Source organism: Heloderma suspectum, chromosome 6 (genome assembly GCF_057233095.1).
Source record: "Heloderma suspectum isolate Gila_16-S chromosome 6, 16-S_ref, whole genome shotgun sequence".
NCBI classification, from domain to species: domain Eukaryota; kingdom Metazoa; phylum Chordata; class Lepidosauria; order Squamata; family Helodermatidae; genus Heloderma; species Heloderma suspectum.
In genome coordinates this window covers 125180873-125198748 of record NC_139463.1, presented here as the reverse complement: position 1 = coordinate 125198748, position 17876 = coordinate 125180873, and the positions used below count along the sequence as shown (strand labels likewise).

The 17876-nt window shown below is 45.7% G+C and overlaps 1 protein-coding gene across 2 annotated transcripts; it reads left to right on the top strand.

Annotated features, from left to right (window-relative positions):
• The first annotated feature begins 859 nt into the window (after window positions 1–859).
• Window positions 860–15286, top strand: LOC146343052 (uncharacterized). Of its 2 annotated transcripts, none has more exons than XM_084806601.1 (9): window positions 860–1282; window positions 4378–4674; window positions 6322–6759; window positions 7559–7654; window positions 8711–8732; window positions 12655–12702; window positions 14040–14071; window positions 14617–14768; window positions 14855–15286. In XM_084806601.1, the coding sequence occupies exons 1-9, from the start codon at window positions 1219–1221 to the stop codon at window positions 14963–14965; spliced, it is 1260 nt and encodes a 419-aa protein (XP_084662727.1). In that variant the 5' UTR covers window positions 860–1218; the 3' UTR covers window positions 14966–15286. The 2 variants fall into 2 exon arrangements, with proteins under 2 accessions (XP_084662727.1, XP_084662726.1); XM_084806600.1 differs by having other exon boundaries at window positions 12628–12702; window positions 14855–15279.
• Window positions 15287–17876: the final 2590 nt, after the last annotated feature.

Sequence of the window (17876 nt, the reverse complement as noted above, 5' to 3'; positions counted from 1 at the left end):
TGGACTCAGACAGTGCCTTGGGGCACTGAGCCTGGAGCCAGCTTTGCCCCAACTTACCTTCTGGGACCAAGGGAGGCGAACGGCAGGTGAAGGCCTCTCAGCCAGCCGCTTGAGGAGCAGCTCCTCCTCCACCTCCTGTTTATTTCTATGCCGCTTTTCCCAATTATGCGCAAAGCTGATCACAGAAAAAAGTAAATCAGTATATAGGGACCAAAAAAACAGAATCATGAATATATCCAACACCTCATATTATATGCATAGTAACAAACACACACACTACAATTATTTTTTTCTAAATACATGAAAACACATTTTCATAAACAATGATCACGAAGTATTGCTCTCCCAGCACAGGATGCTTGTACAAGCTCTTCCACCTGTTTTAAATCATATGGACAGGGAACTCGGGATATGATCTATTCCTGTATCTTCCTTCTTGCAGCTGAATGCATCGTATTTGACCCCATTTTAGTAAAAGCTGCCTTATCCCTCAGTGGGACTAAAGGAGGACTAAGGATGCACTCCTATACATGTTTACACAAAAGAACGTCCTACAACTCCCAGAATTCCGCAGTCAGTATAGGTGGCTGGAGAATTCTGGGAGTTGTAGGACTTTTTGTCTCTCTAAACATGTATAGGATTGCACCCTCGGTTAGTCTGGATCCAACCCAATGTTTTTGCTGAAATCCAGCTGCTACTTGTCCCCATATGCAAGAGCACTAATGGAATTCACATCTATTAAAGAAGTTTAATATTCCAAAGGAAACTTATGTGTCATTTTTTTAAAAACTGTATGAAACAGAAAAGAAAAAAAAATGAAATGTTTCCCTTTTAATTTTTATTCTATTTTTTTAAAACCATTCAGGAGGATAGCATTATTTTATATGCAATATCTTTTTTCCGCACCCTGACTTGTAAACATTGCTTCTTGGCTTTACTCTCTGCCTGACTGGATTCTTCTCTCCCTCTTCTTCCTTGGGATTTCCAGAGCCCCCACCTGCAACCCTTTCCCTGATTCCCCAGCAGCCTGTCTATCTCCAAGGAGAACAGGTAACTCTGGCATGTTCCGCTCCTGGGGGCCTAGATGTGGTGGGATACACATTCTCCAGGAAGCGACAAGGCCAGGGCTCCAAGAAGCAGCCCAGAAAAGAGACGAGGCAGTATGAACAAATTAGAGTGGACAGAAACTCTGCTGGGGCATACAGCTGCCTCTATTGGATGCTGTCGTCAGAGCATGAGATCCCGTCTCCATGGAGCCCCCCAGTCCTTCTGGCCATAACAGGTGAGTTAGTCCCTGTGTGCTGTTGGATGATGTCCAGATGGGAAGCATAGAAAATGGCAGCCTGATTATTTCACGGGGGGGGGGGGATCAAGTGCTTGTTGTCTAAAAGCAGAAGGGGTGGAGGGGATCGGGGCTGATTGGGGGTTGTACTCCTTGCCCTCAAACGCCTAATTTGAAATGTGGGGAAGGGGCAGCTGTGGTGACTCAGAAATGAAGAGAGGGTATTCTCTTCACATCCTGCCACTGCATTAAGTTCAGCACTTAAGGCCTTGTTGTTGTTGTTCAGTCGTGTCCGACTCTTCGTGACCCCATGGACCATAGCACGCCAGGCCTTCCTGCCCTCCGCTCTCAGAGTTGTTGTTCAGTCGTTCAGTCGTGCCCGACTCTTCGTGACCCAATGGACCATAGCACGCCAGGCCTTCCTGTCCTGCGCCCTCTCCCGGAGCGTGCTCAAGTCCATATTCATTCATTGCATTGCATATTCATTGCATCAGTGATGGTCTGATGACTTAAGGCCTAGGAAGTCCTTAAAAATCAGTGACTTAGAATCAGTGACTTAAGGCCTAGGAAGCCCTTAAAAAGGTTCAGATTAAATCCTGCCCCTCCACAGCCCTCCTTTTATAAAAGCAGGTTTTGGAAATACAACAGGAATATTAATAATTGAGAGACAAAATCATGAGTCTGAAACTGGTTTGCCCGGTTTAAGATGAAGAGAGTTGCAAGAGAGAGGGCCTTCTCAGTTGTGGCACCCATTTATGGAATGCCCTCCCCAAGGAGGCTCACCTGGTGCCCATACTGTTACCTTTGGCACATCAGGCAAAGACACTTCTCCTCTCCCCAGGCATTCTAAATTTTTATTTGTTTTATTGTTGTATTCACTGTTTGTTATCAGGCCGCTCCACGGTGGGGCAGGCACTGCAGATGCCAGTGATCATTAACAACTGCAGAGGTGGCCGTTGTAAGAAAACCTTGTCTATGCGCAGCAAGGCAAGGGCAGGAAAAGCTTTTGAAGCATTTTAAAAACAGTGTAAGAACTCCAAGTTCCATGCCCCAATAGTGCCATTTAGGTTTACGGTTGGGTTCCATTCATGGCTGCTGGAGCAAGAACATACTGGGACCACGCTACTGAAACCACCTTGGTCTCCTGGCCTCCTGCACTGTTGGCAGGATTCTACCTGCTTTTTGGAGTGTCGAAAACACTGGAGGTCCATTGGCCCCAGGACAAGCCTAGGTGGAAAGACAAAGAGTCATGGAACATCTTCGACCTTCCATCCCACACTGCCACTTTTTGAGCAGACTCATCAGCCTGCTCATTTAGGTTTTTGCCTTGTCTAAAGCAGAAATCTGCTACAACCTTTTTGAAACAGACCTATCTTTCCTTTGCCTGCCGAGACTCAGGAGTTTCAGCATGCCCCAGTCTGGTTCATGAGTGGATTATTTGAACCCAAGGTATCTTAGTAACTCCATCCTATTTTCATGAGGTTCTTCACCAACGAATTGTAGCTTCTTACTCTGCACCCCCTTTTCTATAGTGTGTGTGTGTGTGTGTGCGTGTGTAAGTGTACAAACTGAATCTAATTTGATCTCGCTCAAGCACCGTAACCCGCAGTTCAGTTGCTGAGAGAACTAAGCTTACAACTTCACTTCACATGTGTTTGGTGCTTGTTTTGAACATTTTAATTTCTGAATGCTCTCCCAAGTTAATTTTTTTAAATGAGTGTATATTTTCAATACATTATTGTGTTTCATACCTTCCCCTGTTCTTGGAGAAGGCACTGTGTGCGTGAGTCATTGGGTCCCCTCTTGCCAGAAGCCCTGTTGTCAAAGTTAAAAGGTTCACAGTGAGACCCTATGTGGTGTGGTGGTTAGAATGTAGCGGGACTCGGGAGATCCAGGTTCTAGTCCCCACTTTGCCATGAAGCTCACCAGGTGACTTTGGTCCAGTCACTGACTCTCAGCCCCACATACCTCACAGGGCTGTTGTGAAGATCAAATGGAAGGGAGGAGGAAGACCATGTAAGCCACCTTGGATTCCTCGCAAGAGGGGGAAAAGGCAGGATATAAATGTAATAATAAATAAATAAAATGAATGTGTATCTTGAGAATGTGCACAGGTTTGTACATATGTCTAGGATCTCTTATGGTAATTTGTCTTTAACTTGTTTTATTTTGTGAGGCAGCCAGAAAACATTTTGTTATATGCAGCATATAAATCAAATAACAATTAAAGAGTGAATTAATGAAATTTAGAATTTCTTTCCTTCTCTCCAGAAACTCTTTTTCCGAACAGGGTTCAGAATCTATACCTGAGAATTCCCAGCATCTCAATTTCCAGGATTCTTTGAAGGAAGCCACGATAGTACAACTGGTATAAAACACTTAAATTTAAAAAAACTTAAATATAGGGCTTCTTCTCACGGAGCTTTTATCCTGCTATTGAGATTGCTCACTCACGGAAGTTTTCCAGCCCTTTCGATGACATCGTCAACCTCCAGGGTGTCTCCTTCACTAAATGACGTTTATTCCGTTTTTTAAAAGATTGGAGATAACAAGCTATCAAATCACCCCGCTTGAGTTCTGCTTGAGTTCCCTCCGTGAAAAAGGAAAAGCCGCAGTAAGAGGAGTGAGACCAACGAAACATAGGGAAGACTCAGATAAGGGGGCGAAGGGGGGGAGGAAGCGCATGTAAAGGGAGTCCATCGTGATCCTGCATTTAAAATGGAAGCAGAAAGCCCTGTTTTAAATGTGGGATTTTAGGCTGGTGTGGAGATGCTCAACAATAGGATAGGAGGAATAGGTCCCATATAAACTGAACTTGGAAACTTGCCCTTGATTTCCCTTGCCCTATCTGCAGTGTAAATGTATGTCATTTTCATACTACTTTAAGTGTCATGGCTTCCCTCAGGGAATTGGGAAATGCAGTTTGCTGAGATGTCGGGAACGAGAGATCCCAGGATTTCCCTAGAGGAGAGAATATTGTTCATACAATGTAAATCCGTAATTTGGGTGTGCTCAGTGTTCCAGGGAGATGGATGCGCTTGACAGGTTAGCCAACAAATGTGAATGTACCTTTCTCTATGCTCCCTGTTTCTCAGACCGTCCTCGTACTCCGGTCATCTCCGTGATCCCTCAGCAAGCCAACTACAGAAGAGGGGAGTCCGTAAACTTCACATGCTCACCTCCTGAAAAGCATCGCTTGTTGAGGATCCAGTTTTTCAAGGATGGAGAGCAATTGCATCTCAACAACCTCTCCTCCTCTCTGGTCACCTTCACACATACCCTGCGCCTAGATCTTCAAGATGGTGCAGAGTACTCCTGCATGTACCATGTTATGCAATCCGGACGGGAGATCCCATCTCAGGAAAGCCCCACCATTAGGATTTCAGTGATGGGTAAGGCCTCCTTTTTCAAGGCATGTCTCTCGGCAGGGCAGTTGGGAGGCTGAGCCAAGTTTGGGCAATTTGGCCAGAGAAGGAGCAGGCAGAGAATATGCTAACAGAATTCAAATATGTACAGTAAAGAGTAATTCTAGGGAAGAGAATAAAGGTAAAGAGAAGGGAAGAAAGAGTGAGACATATGGGTAGCAGGAGGTGAATGTGAGCTCTTGCCCTTGCGTGAAAACCCTGCTTTTCCCCTACAAGCCCCATGGTGGGGAGAGTGACAATAGTGGGAACTGAATTCACAGGTGAAGTGGGATGGTGAGGAGCGCGATGTCAGGGCTCCCAAACTAGAAAGCATAGCCCACAGCCCGCAGGCTGCCATGTTTCTTAACAGGGCACGGAAAAGACAAAGCACTAACAGGGGGGATCATCTTCCCCTCAGACCAGAGATGACTCTTTACCTCCCTGATCCTTTCACATGACTACATAAAGCTTAAAGGGATAGGGTTGATCTAACAAAAGATGATCGGGACAGAAGAGTCAAGACGGACAGGACAGGAAGGGCATTGCCTCTGCCCTAAAGCCTGGTCTTTGCTCTGGGAACAGACTGGCAGTCAGAGGCCTCTGCAGCAACCATGGCAGGAGGGAGCTGAGGCCTCAAGTCTGTCAGTCACTCACAGGCCAGCTAGTTCCAACTTCCAGGGCTGCTGCAGGCCATGGGCTGGATGAAGGAAACTCATGAGGTCTCTGTACACGTGTGGTGTTATACGCACCAGAATCTCATTTAAACTGGTCCCTCAGTTGGGGTGGCCAGGAATCCTACCGTACAATGGCAGTCCTTCCTTTGGAAGGCTGGCCAGTGCAAGGCTGGCTGTAAGATCAAGCACCCTCAGAAGGGAGAGCCCAGGGGCCTTGAGGTTGCCCATCAGCTGCACCCGGCCAGCAGACTGAACGAGAGGCACACAGGTCACCTGGTCACAGTATTCTGCACTGTGATGAAATGTATTGCATTTCCTCTTAAATTATAGTAATTATTCTAAACTTGTGTCTGTACATATAAATTGGCATATGCAAATGTTATGCAAATTTGTGCCCTCTTGTTCTCTTGTTGACCAGTGCATTTCCTCTTTTTTGGTAATGCGTCACTAAGCCCCTACCCTCAGCCACGTTGCCTACAGTGTTAAGACTCAGCGCAGCGTCTGCCCAGGCTACAGATCCCTGATGTGCCAACAGTGAATGTGCGAGCCACGGTGTTCAGTGCTGCACAAGTAAGAGCTGATTTGCCCTTAGTGTCCCTCAGAGACAGAAAGCTACACTCACTGGATGACTTACATCACCTCCCTTTTTAGTTGGGTGAGACTACTTAGGGTACAGGGGGGATCTTCACATCACAAAAACGGAATGAGAAGCGCATTGGAGGATAGGACCAACTGTTCTCCGTCACCACTGAGGGCAAACCTATGCCACTCTTCAGCTAATGAGAAGAATGAACGTGGGTGAGCGTGGAGCTTAGAGGTTTCCCAGATCCATGCTGGATGCACGGTTGCATCAGGTTCTTTTCAGGAGCATCTGTTCTGGTGCTCATAGAGTAAAGGGGGAGGAATGTCCACAGATGGGATCTCTTCTAACCTTGAAATAATTCTGTGATTCTCACTTCAGCGGATGACCCCTCTGCCACAAGGCCAGCGTTCTCCAGCACTGCCTGGGCTCTTCTTGGCTCTGCAGTCACAAAGGGACCTGCCAATCCCTCTACCATGCTGACATCAGCAGCTTTGCGATCCAGCCCTTCCCAGACTGTTGACATCTACACCACCAAAACAGACCCAAAACAACACACTGAGCTCCATGGATCAACTACTTCCACATCCAGGCCTTCTCAGAATTCTCCCATCTACACCACCAAAGCAGACCCAAAACAGCACACTGAGCCCCATGGATCAACTGCTTCCACATCCAGCTCTGCCCGGCCCAGTTTGCATTACAGCACCCCAACCAGCACCGAGACTCAGGACACCACAAAATCACCCACCAGCTGTAACATCATGAACAGCCTTCATCCCACAATGCCCTTGCAGCCAACAAAAGAAATTCCAGAAGGTACCTGCCCCCCTCTGACGGTCTTCACATAATTAATGCATTGTAGATAATTGTCAATTTGCGGCCCTTTGCTGCCCAGGCCACCTCACCGCGCCCAGTTATACGGCAGCTTTCCGCTCTTTGCAGCCACTGTGTAGGGATAAGTGTCACCTGGATTGCATAATGGGCCACTGGGTTATTTAGTGTCTCTCTGGTTTTCTGCATTCTATGCAAAATGTGATCTTTTGAACAACATGGAAATTTTAATGTCTAATTTCACTTGGCATAAAACCAAGTATCTAGATCTCAAGGTTTTGAGTGTACATTCAGTCCTTATCTGAGCCTGAGCATCTTGGACTCGATGGCCTTGTAGGCCCCTTCCAACCCTACTATTCTATGATTCTATGATCCAGGCTTGGCCCCAGACTTATTAGGTTTGCATGCTATGCTCAGTGTTGGAAGATAACTAATAGTAAAGATGACAGCTTTGAGCATGTGCAGGATTTCTTTTTATTCACGACTGAATGCATTTGGATCTGGATATGGACTTCTGGAATAAGAGAGATAATTTCCAAGCAAAAACAGAAAACCTCAGATAGGGCCAAGCAACAGGACAGGAGTGGCTTTGTGCTGTTTTCAGAAAGGGACAAGCAAGGGTGCTTTGGAGACGCCAGGGACTGTAGGCCAGGGAGTAAAGGCGAGCAGGATGGCCAAAACTGGGAAGGTGTGTGGAGCAGAGAACACTGAATTTCACAAAACCTAGCCTTTGTTTTTACATCAATTAATCTGTTCTGTCATTAATAATGGTTCTCTTGCGTAGGTTCATCTCGTTTTCCCTGGCTGGCGATTGGATGTGGTAGTGGAGGCCTTTTACTCCTGGCTTTCCTTGTCTGCTTTTGTAGGAGGAAGTACAAAGGTATTTGCAGAAGAGGGCGATGCTGGGCACCAGGGAAGGCAAGGCAGAGGAGCTTCCCTGCTGCATAGCCAGCACAGAAATTCAATGCTTTCTTCTACCACTCTGCTTGAAGGGAACCACTGCTACATAGAAAGCAGGAGAAACCACGGGGCCTTGCTCAAGAGAGGATGCAGCCAGCAGTGTCCTTTCCTGGACCTCACATTTATTTCTCTTAACCGGCTCAGAAGAGGGCTTCCGCAATGCATTGCTGAGTAGCAGAAAACAAAAGGGGGTTGTGTGTGTGCGCAAACATTCATGATGCACCCATTGTAGGTGCACGTAAGTAATGATGCGATTAATGACACACTGGGTTTAGGCCACAGTTAAAAAGCATTTGATGGAATCTGGTGTTATTAACTGTCAGAGTCTTCACTTTATTACTATTCTGTGTTAAATTGTGTGTTAAATGTTCTGCGATCATACTGCATTTACAGTTTTAAAACACTGCCAGCCACCTCAAGAGTCCTTGACTGTGAGGCGAGCTTGAAAGATTTTAATCATTCAATGCATGTGTGTGTTTGACAGCTGCTCCACAGGCAGAAATTTAACAGGAGAAGCGCTTCTGCTTATTTTATCTCCATTTAACTGCATCTTATGCAGCTTCTAATGGCATAAGAGACCTGCCAGGGTTGCAGGGAGGTAGGAACCCTAGTTGGGGGGGGGTCTTGCCTGAATTTTCTCCTGTATGATGGAATCCTTGGTCCTCCAAGGGAAGATGGAGACATAAGGACAAAAGGGCCAGTGTGGCGTCGTGGTTAGAGTGTTGGACTGGGACTTGAGAGATCTGGGTTCTAGTCCCCATTTGGCCATGAAACTCATTGGGTGACTTTGGGCCAGTCACTGATTCTTAGCCTCACCTACCTCACAGGGTTGTTATGAGGATAATATGGAGAGGAGGCCCATGTAAGCCACCTTGGGTTCCTTGCAAGAGGAAAAAAGGCAAGTTATAAATGTAAGAAATAAAGAAATAAAACCAAACTCTCCATCACAAAATTTCTTTCCCTCTTCTCTTCCCAGATAACAGACGGATCTCAAGCAGGTGAGTGAGGATAAACCATTCATTTGTTTGTTTGTTTGTTTGTTTAATTTATTAATCGCCCATCTGGCAGGTCACCCAGCCACTCTGGGTGATGTACAACAGTAAAAACAGTTCAAAGCAATAACATTCTACATTAAAAACATCATATTTCTAAAAATTACCCTAACCCACCCCAAATGCCTGCCTGAACACCACGTTTTTAATGCGTGGCGGAAGCTTATTAAAGAGGGGGCATGACGGAGTTCCCTAGGGAGGGAGTTCCACAGAGTGGGGGCCTACAAGCTAGTAATAGCTCACTGGTATTAAAAGCCGCTTCCTCGAAGTCAGCCTTCCCCAACCTGGTGCCCTCCGGATGTGTTGAACAGCAGCTCCCAGCATGGCTGGCTGGGGCGTGCTGGAAGTTGTATAGGGATGTACGAAAGTCACTTACCTTTTCGCAGCTTGGCTTCGCGGTGGGGGGGAGGCACTTCGCTTTTCCCCCCAAAGTTCAGGCGAGGGGGGGGAGGCGTCCCACCTCGCCCGGCCGAAATTCAGGCCGGGGGGGAGGCGCCCCGCCTCGCCGAAATTCAGGCCAAGGAGAAGCGCCCCGTCTCCCTGGCCGCGAAACAAAAAGTAAAAAAAAAAAAGACCCCATGATAGGCTACGTGACGATTTACGTAGCCTATCACGGCTAGATTTCCAAAGTCAGCTGTGATAGGCTATGTAATTCGTCACGTAGCCTATCACTGGTGACTTTAGGAAAAAAAAAAAGCGCGTACACAAATGGCGGCGCCCATGGGGCGCCACCATTTGCGTTCCTTATTTTAGTACGTCTAGTCTACATAAAGATTTACGTAGACTACGGCGAAAATAAGGGCAATGCAAATAGCGTGCCCTTATTTTCGCCGTAGTCTACGTAAATCTTTACGTAGACTAGACGTGCCAAACTAAGGAACGCAAATGGCGGCGCCCCATGGGGCGCCGCCATTTGCGTACGCGCTTTTTTTTTTTTTTCAAAGTCACCCGTGATAGGATACGTGACAATTTACGTAGCCTATCACGGCTGACTTTGGAAATCTAGCCGTGATAGGCTACGTAAATCGTTACGTAGCCTATCACGGGTGTTTGTTTACTTTAGGGTTTTTTTTTTTTTTGCAATGGTGGCGGCGGCAGCCGGTCAGGAGACCGGCTGCTGCCCCCGCCCGTGACGAAACGCCGCCGGGACCCGCCGCCGAGAGGGACATTCACCGAAGGTAAGTCCCGTCCCGGGGGGGGCGGGGGGCCGGCGGAGAATTTCCCAACCAACTTCGGGGGGCCGAATGCGTTGGCGCTCGGCCTCCCGAAGATTCGGGGAGAAATTCTCCGCCATCCCTAAAGTCGTAGTCAAACACATCTGGAGGGCACCAGGTTGGGGAAGGCTGCTCTGAGCTGGACATTACAGCATGGGTAGTGTGGGCCAATGCAATACGAGGCAGGGCCCCTGTGCACATAAAAGCAGAAGAGGGAATTTGCACTGACAGAGCTTCTCGTGTCATAGGGCTGCATGGGTGGGAAAAGCTGTAGCTGCCAAAATTCCCTCTTAATAACATAAAAGGGTGTGTTTGTTGTCTCAGACCAAGAGGATCCATCCAGCCCGATATCCAGCATCCAACTCTGGCCAGCCAAATGGCCTCTGGGAAGCTCACAAGCGGAGTATGAAAAGGCCATAGCCCTTCCGCATGTTTGCTCCACAGCAGCTGGTAAACACAGGCAGACTGCTTCTGAATCTGGAGGTGCATAAAGTCGTCATGACTTAATCGCTATTGATCGGCCTTGCCTCTTCCACGAATGTGTCTCATCCCCTTTTAAAGCCAGTGAAGCCATATTATTTATTTAGTTATTTATTTTTATTGACAATGTTCATGTCCTGCTTCTCATATGAAACAAGTCTGGGAGTGGTTTGCAAAAGAATAAAAACAAACAAAAAAGACCACATACAAGACTGCCATGAAGCTGATACAAAGACTGCCCATGGCTGGGAGAAAGCCAAAGCAAATATATGTTTTCAGTAAATGCCTAAAGCACCCCAGCATCGAGGCCTGACATACTTCAGGGAAGAGATTGTTCCACGGAGTGGACGCCACTGCAGAGAAAGCCCGTCTCTGTCACGTCGCCAGACAGAAGTCTGTAGGCCGTGGCACAGGCAACAGGACTAGCGGCCATCATCACATCTTGTAGGGATGAGTTCCACAAGTCAAGTGATGTGTCGCATGGAGAAGTTCTTTCCCTTGTCTGTCCCCTTCTCCACAACTATTAAAGCCCTGTCCAATATTGCAATTGGCCACTCTAGGGGGAGTGACAGTTTTCTTTCCTGGAAGGACTGCTAGCTGTGTGCCAGGCAGGCAGAAAATCCATAGGTTAAGATGTCTCATCGGTGTATATGCTGGGTGGGGAAAGGTTTTTTTAAAAAAAAATTATTGTAAACTTCAACAAAGCAAAACAAAACAACCAAAAAAAGAAGAAAAAAAGGAAAATCTAAAATATAATGACATGGTTTAAAAGTCTCAGTTTCAGTTATTACAACATTCTAAAAAAAGGAAAAAAGAAAAGGTAGATTATACATAAGCTTCAATAAAAACAGAGCAAATATCCATATATAGGTCCATTTCCGAGTGGCGCCTATATACCATCCTTCTGAATGTTGCTAGCATTGTTAGATCTTCAATCCCTTGCATTACAAGTGAGCACGTATCCTTCCAGTGTTGTAGTATCAGTCTTTTGGCAGTCAAAACAGTGAGAAAAATCCATTTATGCTGACCCAAGTGTTAACTTCCAGGAAGCAGGTAAATAGTGTAAAAGAACTGAACAGCCAGTGTGGTACAGTGGCTAGAGTGTTGGATGGGGAGCCAGGAGATCGGGGTTCTGGTCACCACTCGGCCATGGAAGCTCACTGGGTGACTCTGGCCCAGTCACAGACTCTCAGCCCAACCTACTTCACAGGGTTGTTGTTGTGGGACTAAAATGGAGAGGAGGAGGAGGATTATGCACGCTGCCTTGGGTCCCTTAAGGGGGAAAAAAGCTGGGATATAATGTAATAAATAAATAAAACATCTACATCAGTAAATATTAAAGAGTGTTCCAATACACAGTTTATCCGTATGATAGCTTCCTCCCAAAAAGAGGCAACTATTGGACATTTCTCAAACATGTGGTTAAAAGAAGCATTAGCTATATCGGACAAACCTTTATTAAAGAGATGTTGTAATGTCCAGTAGACCCGAAACAAGAAAGCTTAAGCCATCTAGCCTAGTACTAACAGTGGCTCTCCAGGTTCATTGGTCTTTTCCATCCCCACTGCCTGGATCTTTTTAACTGGAGATGTCAGGAATTGAACCTGGGGGCCTTCTGCCTGAAAAAATAGGTGTTCTGCCGCTAGAGATGGGGGAGGAATTCGTTCTGGTGATGTTTTAATGCAAATTTACTGATTTTGTACTTTCAAACCACTATGCCAACCAGAACTCAGCTATCCTTCAAAATGCGTCATCTGGATTTTGCAATGGACTCTCCAGTAAAAAAAAAAAAAGCATTCCCAAATCTGTGTGTTAGGGAAAATATCAGTCAAAGATCCATTATTTCAGGGAAAGTGCTTGCAAAGAATGTGTATATTATAAAAAGGCATGTATTTGGAGAAATGCGCACAAAAATGCTTATGAATTTTTAGGTGAACTTGAAAAAAAAACCCTCCATGTTTGGGACAAACCAAACTTAAGACTGGATAAATGCAAAACAGAGAAAGCAAAAAGGACAGATTTGTCCATCCCTCTCTGCCACTATTAGCTTCTTCCCAATTTCTTTACTTCTAGGAAGGACAGTATACCCCAAGCTTCCCACCCTATGAGTCATTCTTTTCTTCTGATACTACTTTTTCTGTGCTTAGCTGCTTCCTCTTCAAATTCCTTCCCAGGAACTACTGGAGAACAGTGAATTTCCAAACGTCTATGAAGATGAGAGGGTAAGGAGGATTGAGTGTGCCTTTTCTGCAGGGCCCTTTCGCATGGAGGGCTGTTTACCTCCCCCAGCACATAAACCCTTATTGCAGCTTTCAGCTAGCTTGGTCTGCCATCCAGGATTCCCAGCACTTCGAAGCAAGGCCCAAAATGGATACAGACACACTCCCCTAAATGTATTTCTTCCCCATCCATTTGGATCAGGTTGCCACCTTTTACACTGGCCCTGCTCCTGTGCTTTTAGCAGCAGTCCTACACATAGCAATTACACAGGATTTCCCTTACCTTCTCTCCACGCTAAGAAGCATCACCTGTTCAGTTTCTGTGTGCCAGGTTGCTCTTATACTTTTTATTATGGTCATTTAGACCCGTTCAAGTTAAAATACGCAGACAGATACACAAATATCAGGACACAGATAACTATTTCTTCAATTTAGCTAATACAGTCAATCAGCTGAGCTCGCTTGCGTGGCAATTAGAAAGAAATTAGCCACCTGTTCAGTGACATGTGGGACCTCATCCAAAAGACAAGTGATTACCAATCTTTCATCTGGATGCCCTGGGAAGTTGGTCAGAAGAGGGTAAATTATACAACATGACAAATCAGAGAAAAAATTACAACATAAGAGTACGCGTGTCAGAGGTTCAGGGACTCTGTTTGCCAGGCTGTTCTTGAAGGCAGGGGAGCAAGGCCAACTAAAGCCATGTGGCCCATACCCCTTCAAGATTTCTTCCTAGCTGGGCAGCTAGGGCTGCACTTTGGGGCCAAAGTTCAGGGCCCACAGCCCATGGGGTGGGCCGATCGCGACCCAGAGAGGAGGAAATTGGCAGTGGAAGCAGCCTCCATTTTATTCATGTAGCCATGATGATGCTATGATTTAAGCGAGTTTAAAATGTGAAACTGCACGCACTCCGAGTATTCCTTCTTTATTGAGGTTGGCAAGCTGGCTTTGGTTTGTTTATTGCTTTGACATATGATGAATGTAGAAGCAGCTGTAAAGCATGGAATGATGGTTGGGGGAAGAAGAGAAATGCTAGTAGAGTGCTTCACAACTGAAATAATGCACCTGGCCGTTCAAAGAGGGCCTCCATAAGACCATTACGGGCACAATCCTATGCAGGTTTAGAGAGAGAAAAGTCCTACAACTCCCAGCATCCCCCAGCCAGCCATGGCTGGCTGGGGAATGCTGGGAGTTGTAGGACTTTTCTCTCTCTAAACCTGCATAGGCTTGCACCTTCAATCTAGGATCTAAAGTTGCCTAGCTGCACCACTGTTTCTTCCAGCTTCCCTTCTCTGCCCCTTGCACCCATCCACTGCTCATACCATTGTTCTATCTTTCAGTTGCAATGCGGACCCCGCTGGAGTCTCTATAAGTAAGTAAGAAGCTGGGCTCTCCCTTTCCCATCAGGGCTCCAGAGAAGAGTCACATTTTTTTTCCCTGACAGCCAGTGGCGGCTGGTGACTCCTATGTCAGGGGTGATAAATCCACACTGGTTTTCACTCAGAACTATAAATGAGCAATGCAATGTGCCGAACCCATTTGGGGAATAGGATTCAGCACTTTGGATAGCTCTGTTATTATTCTGACTGAAACCAGGAGCAGATTCACTGCCCCACTGACATAGGAGCCACCAGCCTCCACTGCTTTTCAAACACCATGTGAATGCCTGCCCACCACTCCTTACCACCCCCAGAGTGCTATGGGGGAGGGGTGAGCAATGGCTGAGCTCTGGAAATAACCCTTTAAAACAACAGCATCAGCCAATCACCTCAAAACCTCACTTCTACTTTGAACAAAGGAGCTCCACTGGCTGGCCAACCTAAGACTTGCAGATAGAAGAAAGTGGCATTGGATAAAGGTCTAGGGGCTTGAAAGGAAATACACCATTGATGTTACCCAGGGTTGTTCTACTATTAGATCTCCAAGAAGAGCCCGGGCAGTTGCAGCCAATGAGCCAAGACTGGGGCATTCTGCCTAAAGCCAAATCCCCAACATCAAAATGTGGGGATCCATCACAGGAGGAGAAGGGAAATGAAGACACCGATTCCAGAACCGAAGTCGGATTCCCTGTGAGTTTCAAATTCACCGTGTATACAAGCTCAGTGGTTTTCTAACCCCAGCCCTTGCTGAGTCTTTCATTGTCTTTTTTCCCCAGGACATTGATCCAATTTACACACTGCTTAGCTTCTCCTGCTCCACGTTCTTCCAGGAAGGAAACGACAGATGCACAGAGGAGACACACATTTATAGTGAACCTTTCATATAGTACTCCTGTCTTCTCCTTTCTTCCCATCCCTGCGGGAACAAGAGCCCATTGTGAGATTTCCCTCCTGTACACCCTCCTCTCGCAGAGATTGGATTAAAAAAACCACAGAAGAGGACATCCCCATCAAGACAGAAAAGGAGGCAGAAAACGTCAGCTGCCCGTAAGGATGGGACAGTGGGCCTATAGCAGGGGGGCAAAAAGTGTGGCCCATGGGCCAGATGTGCCCCCAAAAGTCCCTCCCTGGGACCCTTGCCAAAAAAAATGCAGCAGTAAAAGTGCCAGAAAAAAAACCTTAAAAAAATAAATATGCTTACAAAATGCAAATTAGCCTGAGTAGAGGGGGCAATGTTGCATGGGGTGGGATAAAATGGAGGAAAGCATGAAGTGGGAATAAAGTGGGGTGGGGAGGGAACCTAGTAGAATCATAGAGTTGGAAGGGGCCATTGAGGCCATGGAGTCCAACCCCCTGCTCAGTGCAGGAATCCAGTTTAAAGCATCCCCAACAGATGGCTGTCCAGTCTCTGCTTGAATACCTCCAAGGGCAGAGAGCCCACCACCTCTCGAGGCAGTTGGTTCCATTGTCTGACTGCTGGGCAGTTTTTCCTCATGTCCCAGCAGACTGGGCCACAGTGGGCCAGATCTGTACAACCGGGCCTCATAAATTGAACATGATACAAAGGGGAGAATAGGGGATGGGAAGAAATTCATAAACTATGTGTGCACTTGCGTGTGGAATATTTGCATGCATGTCCAGCCCCATGATGCCACCCTTGGGCCCAAAAGGATCATGCACCTCTGGCCTATAAAGACACAGTAGCACAATCCACTAGAAAGGTCTCCTGCACAAGCTCCATGGAAATGAACAGGAACCCAGGGAGATCCAATCCACTGGAAGGTTCCCCCACACAAGCTCAGTTGAAATGAATGGGAGTGGGCTGTACACACCTAGTTCTACCAAGTGAGGGAAATTCCATATGGGCTGAAATTTCAAGTTACTAGATCTCATGAGCAGAATTTGCCCCTTTTTCTTCCCATTGCCTTACTTCTAACTAAGGACTTTTACTTCTGTACACCACCCATTCATTTTAGTGGGACTTGCTTAAGTAAATTAGTGTGCAGGGTGGGGAGGGATGCCATTTAGATTTTCTGTCTCAAGTATCAAAATACCTTGGCTGATCAGATGAGGTATGAGGAACATGCTGGGAATTGAGGCCTCAACTGACCTTAGAGTTTGCTGCAATGTGTACATTTTACATTCTCTGTAGGTGGCATCTAATCTGTAGGTGTATCTAATCTCCCCCACCCCATAATGTCCTTTAGGTAGGACGAGCTATATAACTTACAGCGTAATCTTATACATGTCTACTCAGAAGTAAGTTCCATTGAATTTAATGGGGCTTATTCCCAGATAAGTAAGTATGGGACTGCAGCCTAAAAATATGCTAATTGTTTTTCTTAAATCTTCTCTGGCTAAATTTTAAAAGAACTCACAATTCCCTGCCCACATCCATGGCTAGTTTTATAAAGCTGTTTCCATCACCAGCATGAACATCTTCTGAGATATGCCATTTAATGTGTGGAGGGTTTTTCCTCCCTGCCTCGCCCTGCCCCCCACTTGATTATAGTTCCAGCAAAGAGTATAAAACATAAACTTATCCAGAAGCATAAGAGAGCAGATCAACGCAAAATATAAGAGGCTACCCCACACAGTAAAAATAATGATGGATTGGATCCAGACTTAAAGTAGACCCATTGAAATCAACAGGGCTGAAGTTAGTCAGCAGCTTAAACATTCAGTGGGTCTACTCTATGAGTAAGTCTGAATCCAACCCAGAAACAGCAAATAAAAAAACAACCCCTGAATCATTATTTACTAAACAGATGACTTCAATAATAAATCAAAAGTTTTTATGCAGAGCAAAATGGAAAGGGATGGAATCAGTTTAATATCAGGAAAAAATATTATCAAATTATCAGTGAAGAATATTTGTATGGGCCTTTGCAACAGGTGAATCTGCCTTCTCTCCTTGAGTTACAACCTGAAACCAAACTCCCAGAAAGGACTCTTGCTTAAAATTACACTAAGCGCATTAATTTTTGAGGGACCAGTTTCTCCATTACAAGTATGTCCCAAACTGAGCCTGAGAAAAGACATCATTAACCCATCACTTACCAGTCAGGACCACCTTCACTAACACAAAATTAGCAAGATCTGATTTTTTAAAAATGAAACACCTGCTCCAGTCAATGCAAGGTGCCCCCCCCACACACACACACACAGTTTGAATTAAAAAACACGGGGAATGCAAAAACCAATTTCATCCTCAAATGTGAAGTGGAGTTACTAATATACAGAGATCGATCTACCTAGCAGAGCTCCTCTGCATCCAAGAAGAGCATAACAGGAAAAATTCAACCAGTTAGGCTTTTCCCATTGCTGCAGCTCCATGATGGGAGAAGCAGCACCGTCCATCTATCTTTCATGTGGCAAATGCACAGGAGCCTTTCCAGAAAGAAAAATATGGTAACTATCAACTGTGAAATAACCAGATTTAACAGTGCAGTCAAACATTTGCCTTTCTATCTTTGGTCTGTTCAAGTAATTAAAAGATCTTTTTCCTATCCATCTGACTAAATTGTACATACACTTTAAAGGAAAAAGGAATGCTTAGTGGGTTGTTTTTTCAAGGATGCTTACGCTGATATACATTCTTGAAAGCTTGGATTTCTTGCAGGGTGCTACTCACTGTCTCTCTTTTTTTTAACCAAACATCTTCTCCACTTTAATCCAGTTTCTCCATGCCCACGTTTATATACTTGTATTCTGTTATTGTGTTTCTTTATGAATAAGTGGTACTGGCTACAATGTGTAGATAGCTTGAGAGTTGTTGTTCAGTCGTTCAGCCGTGTC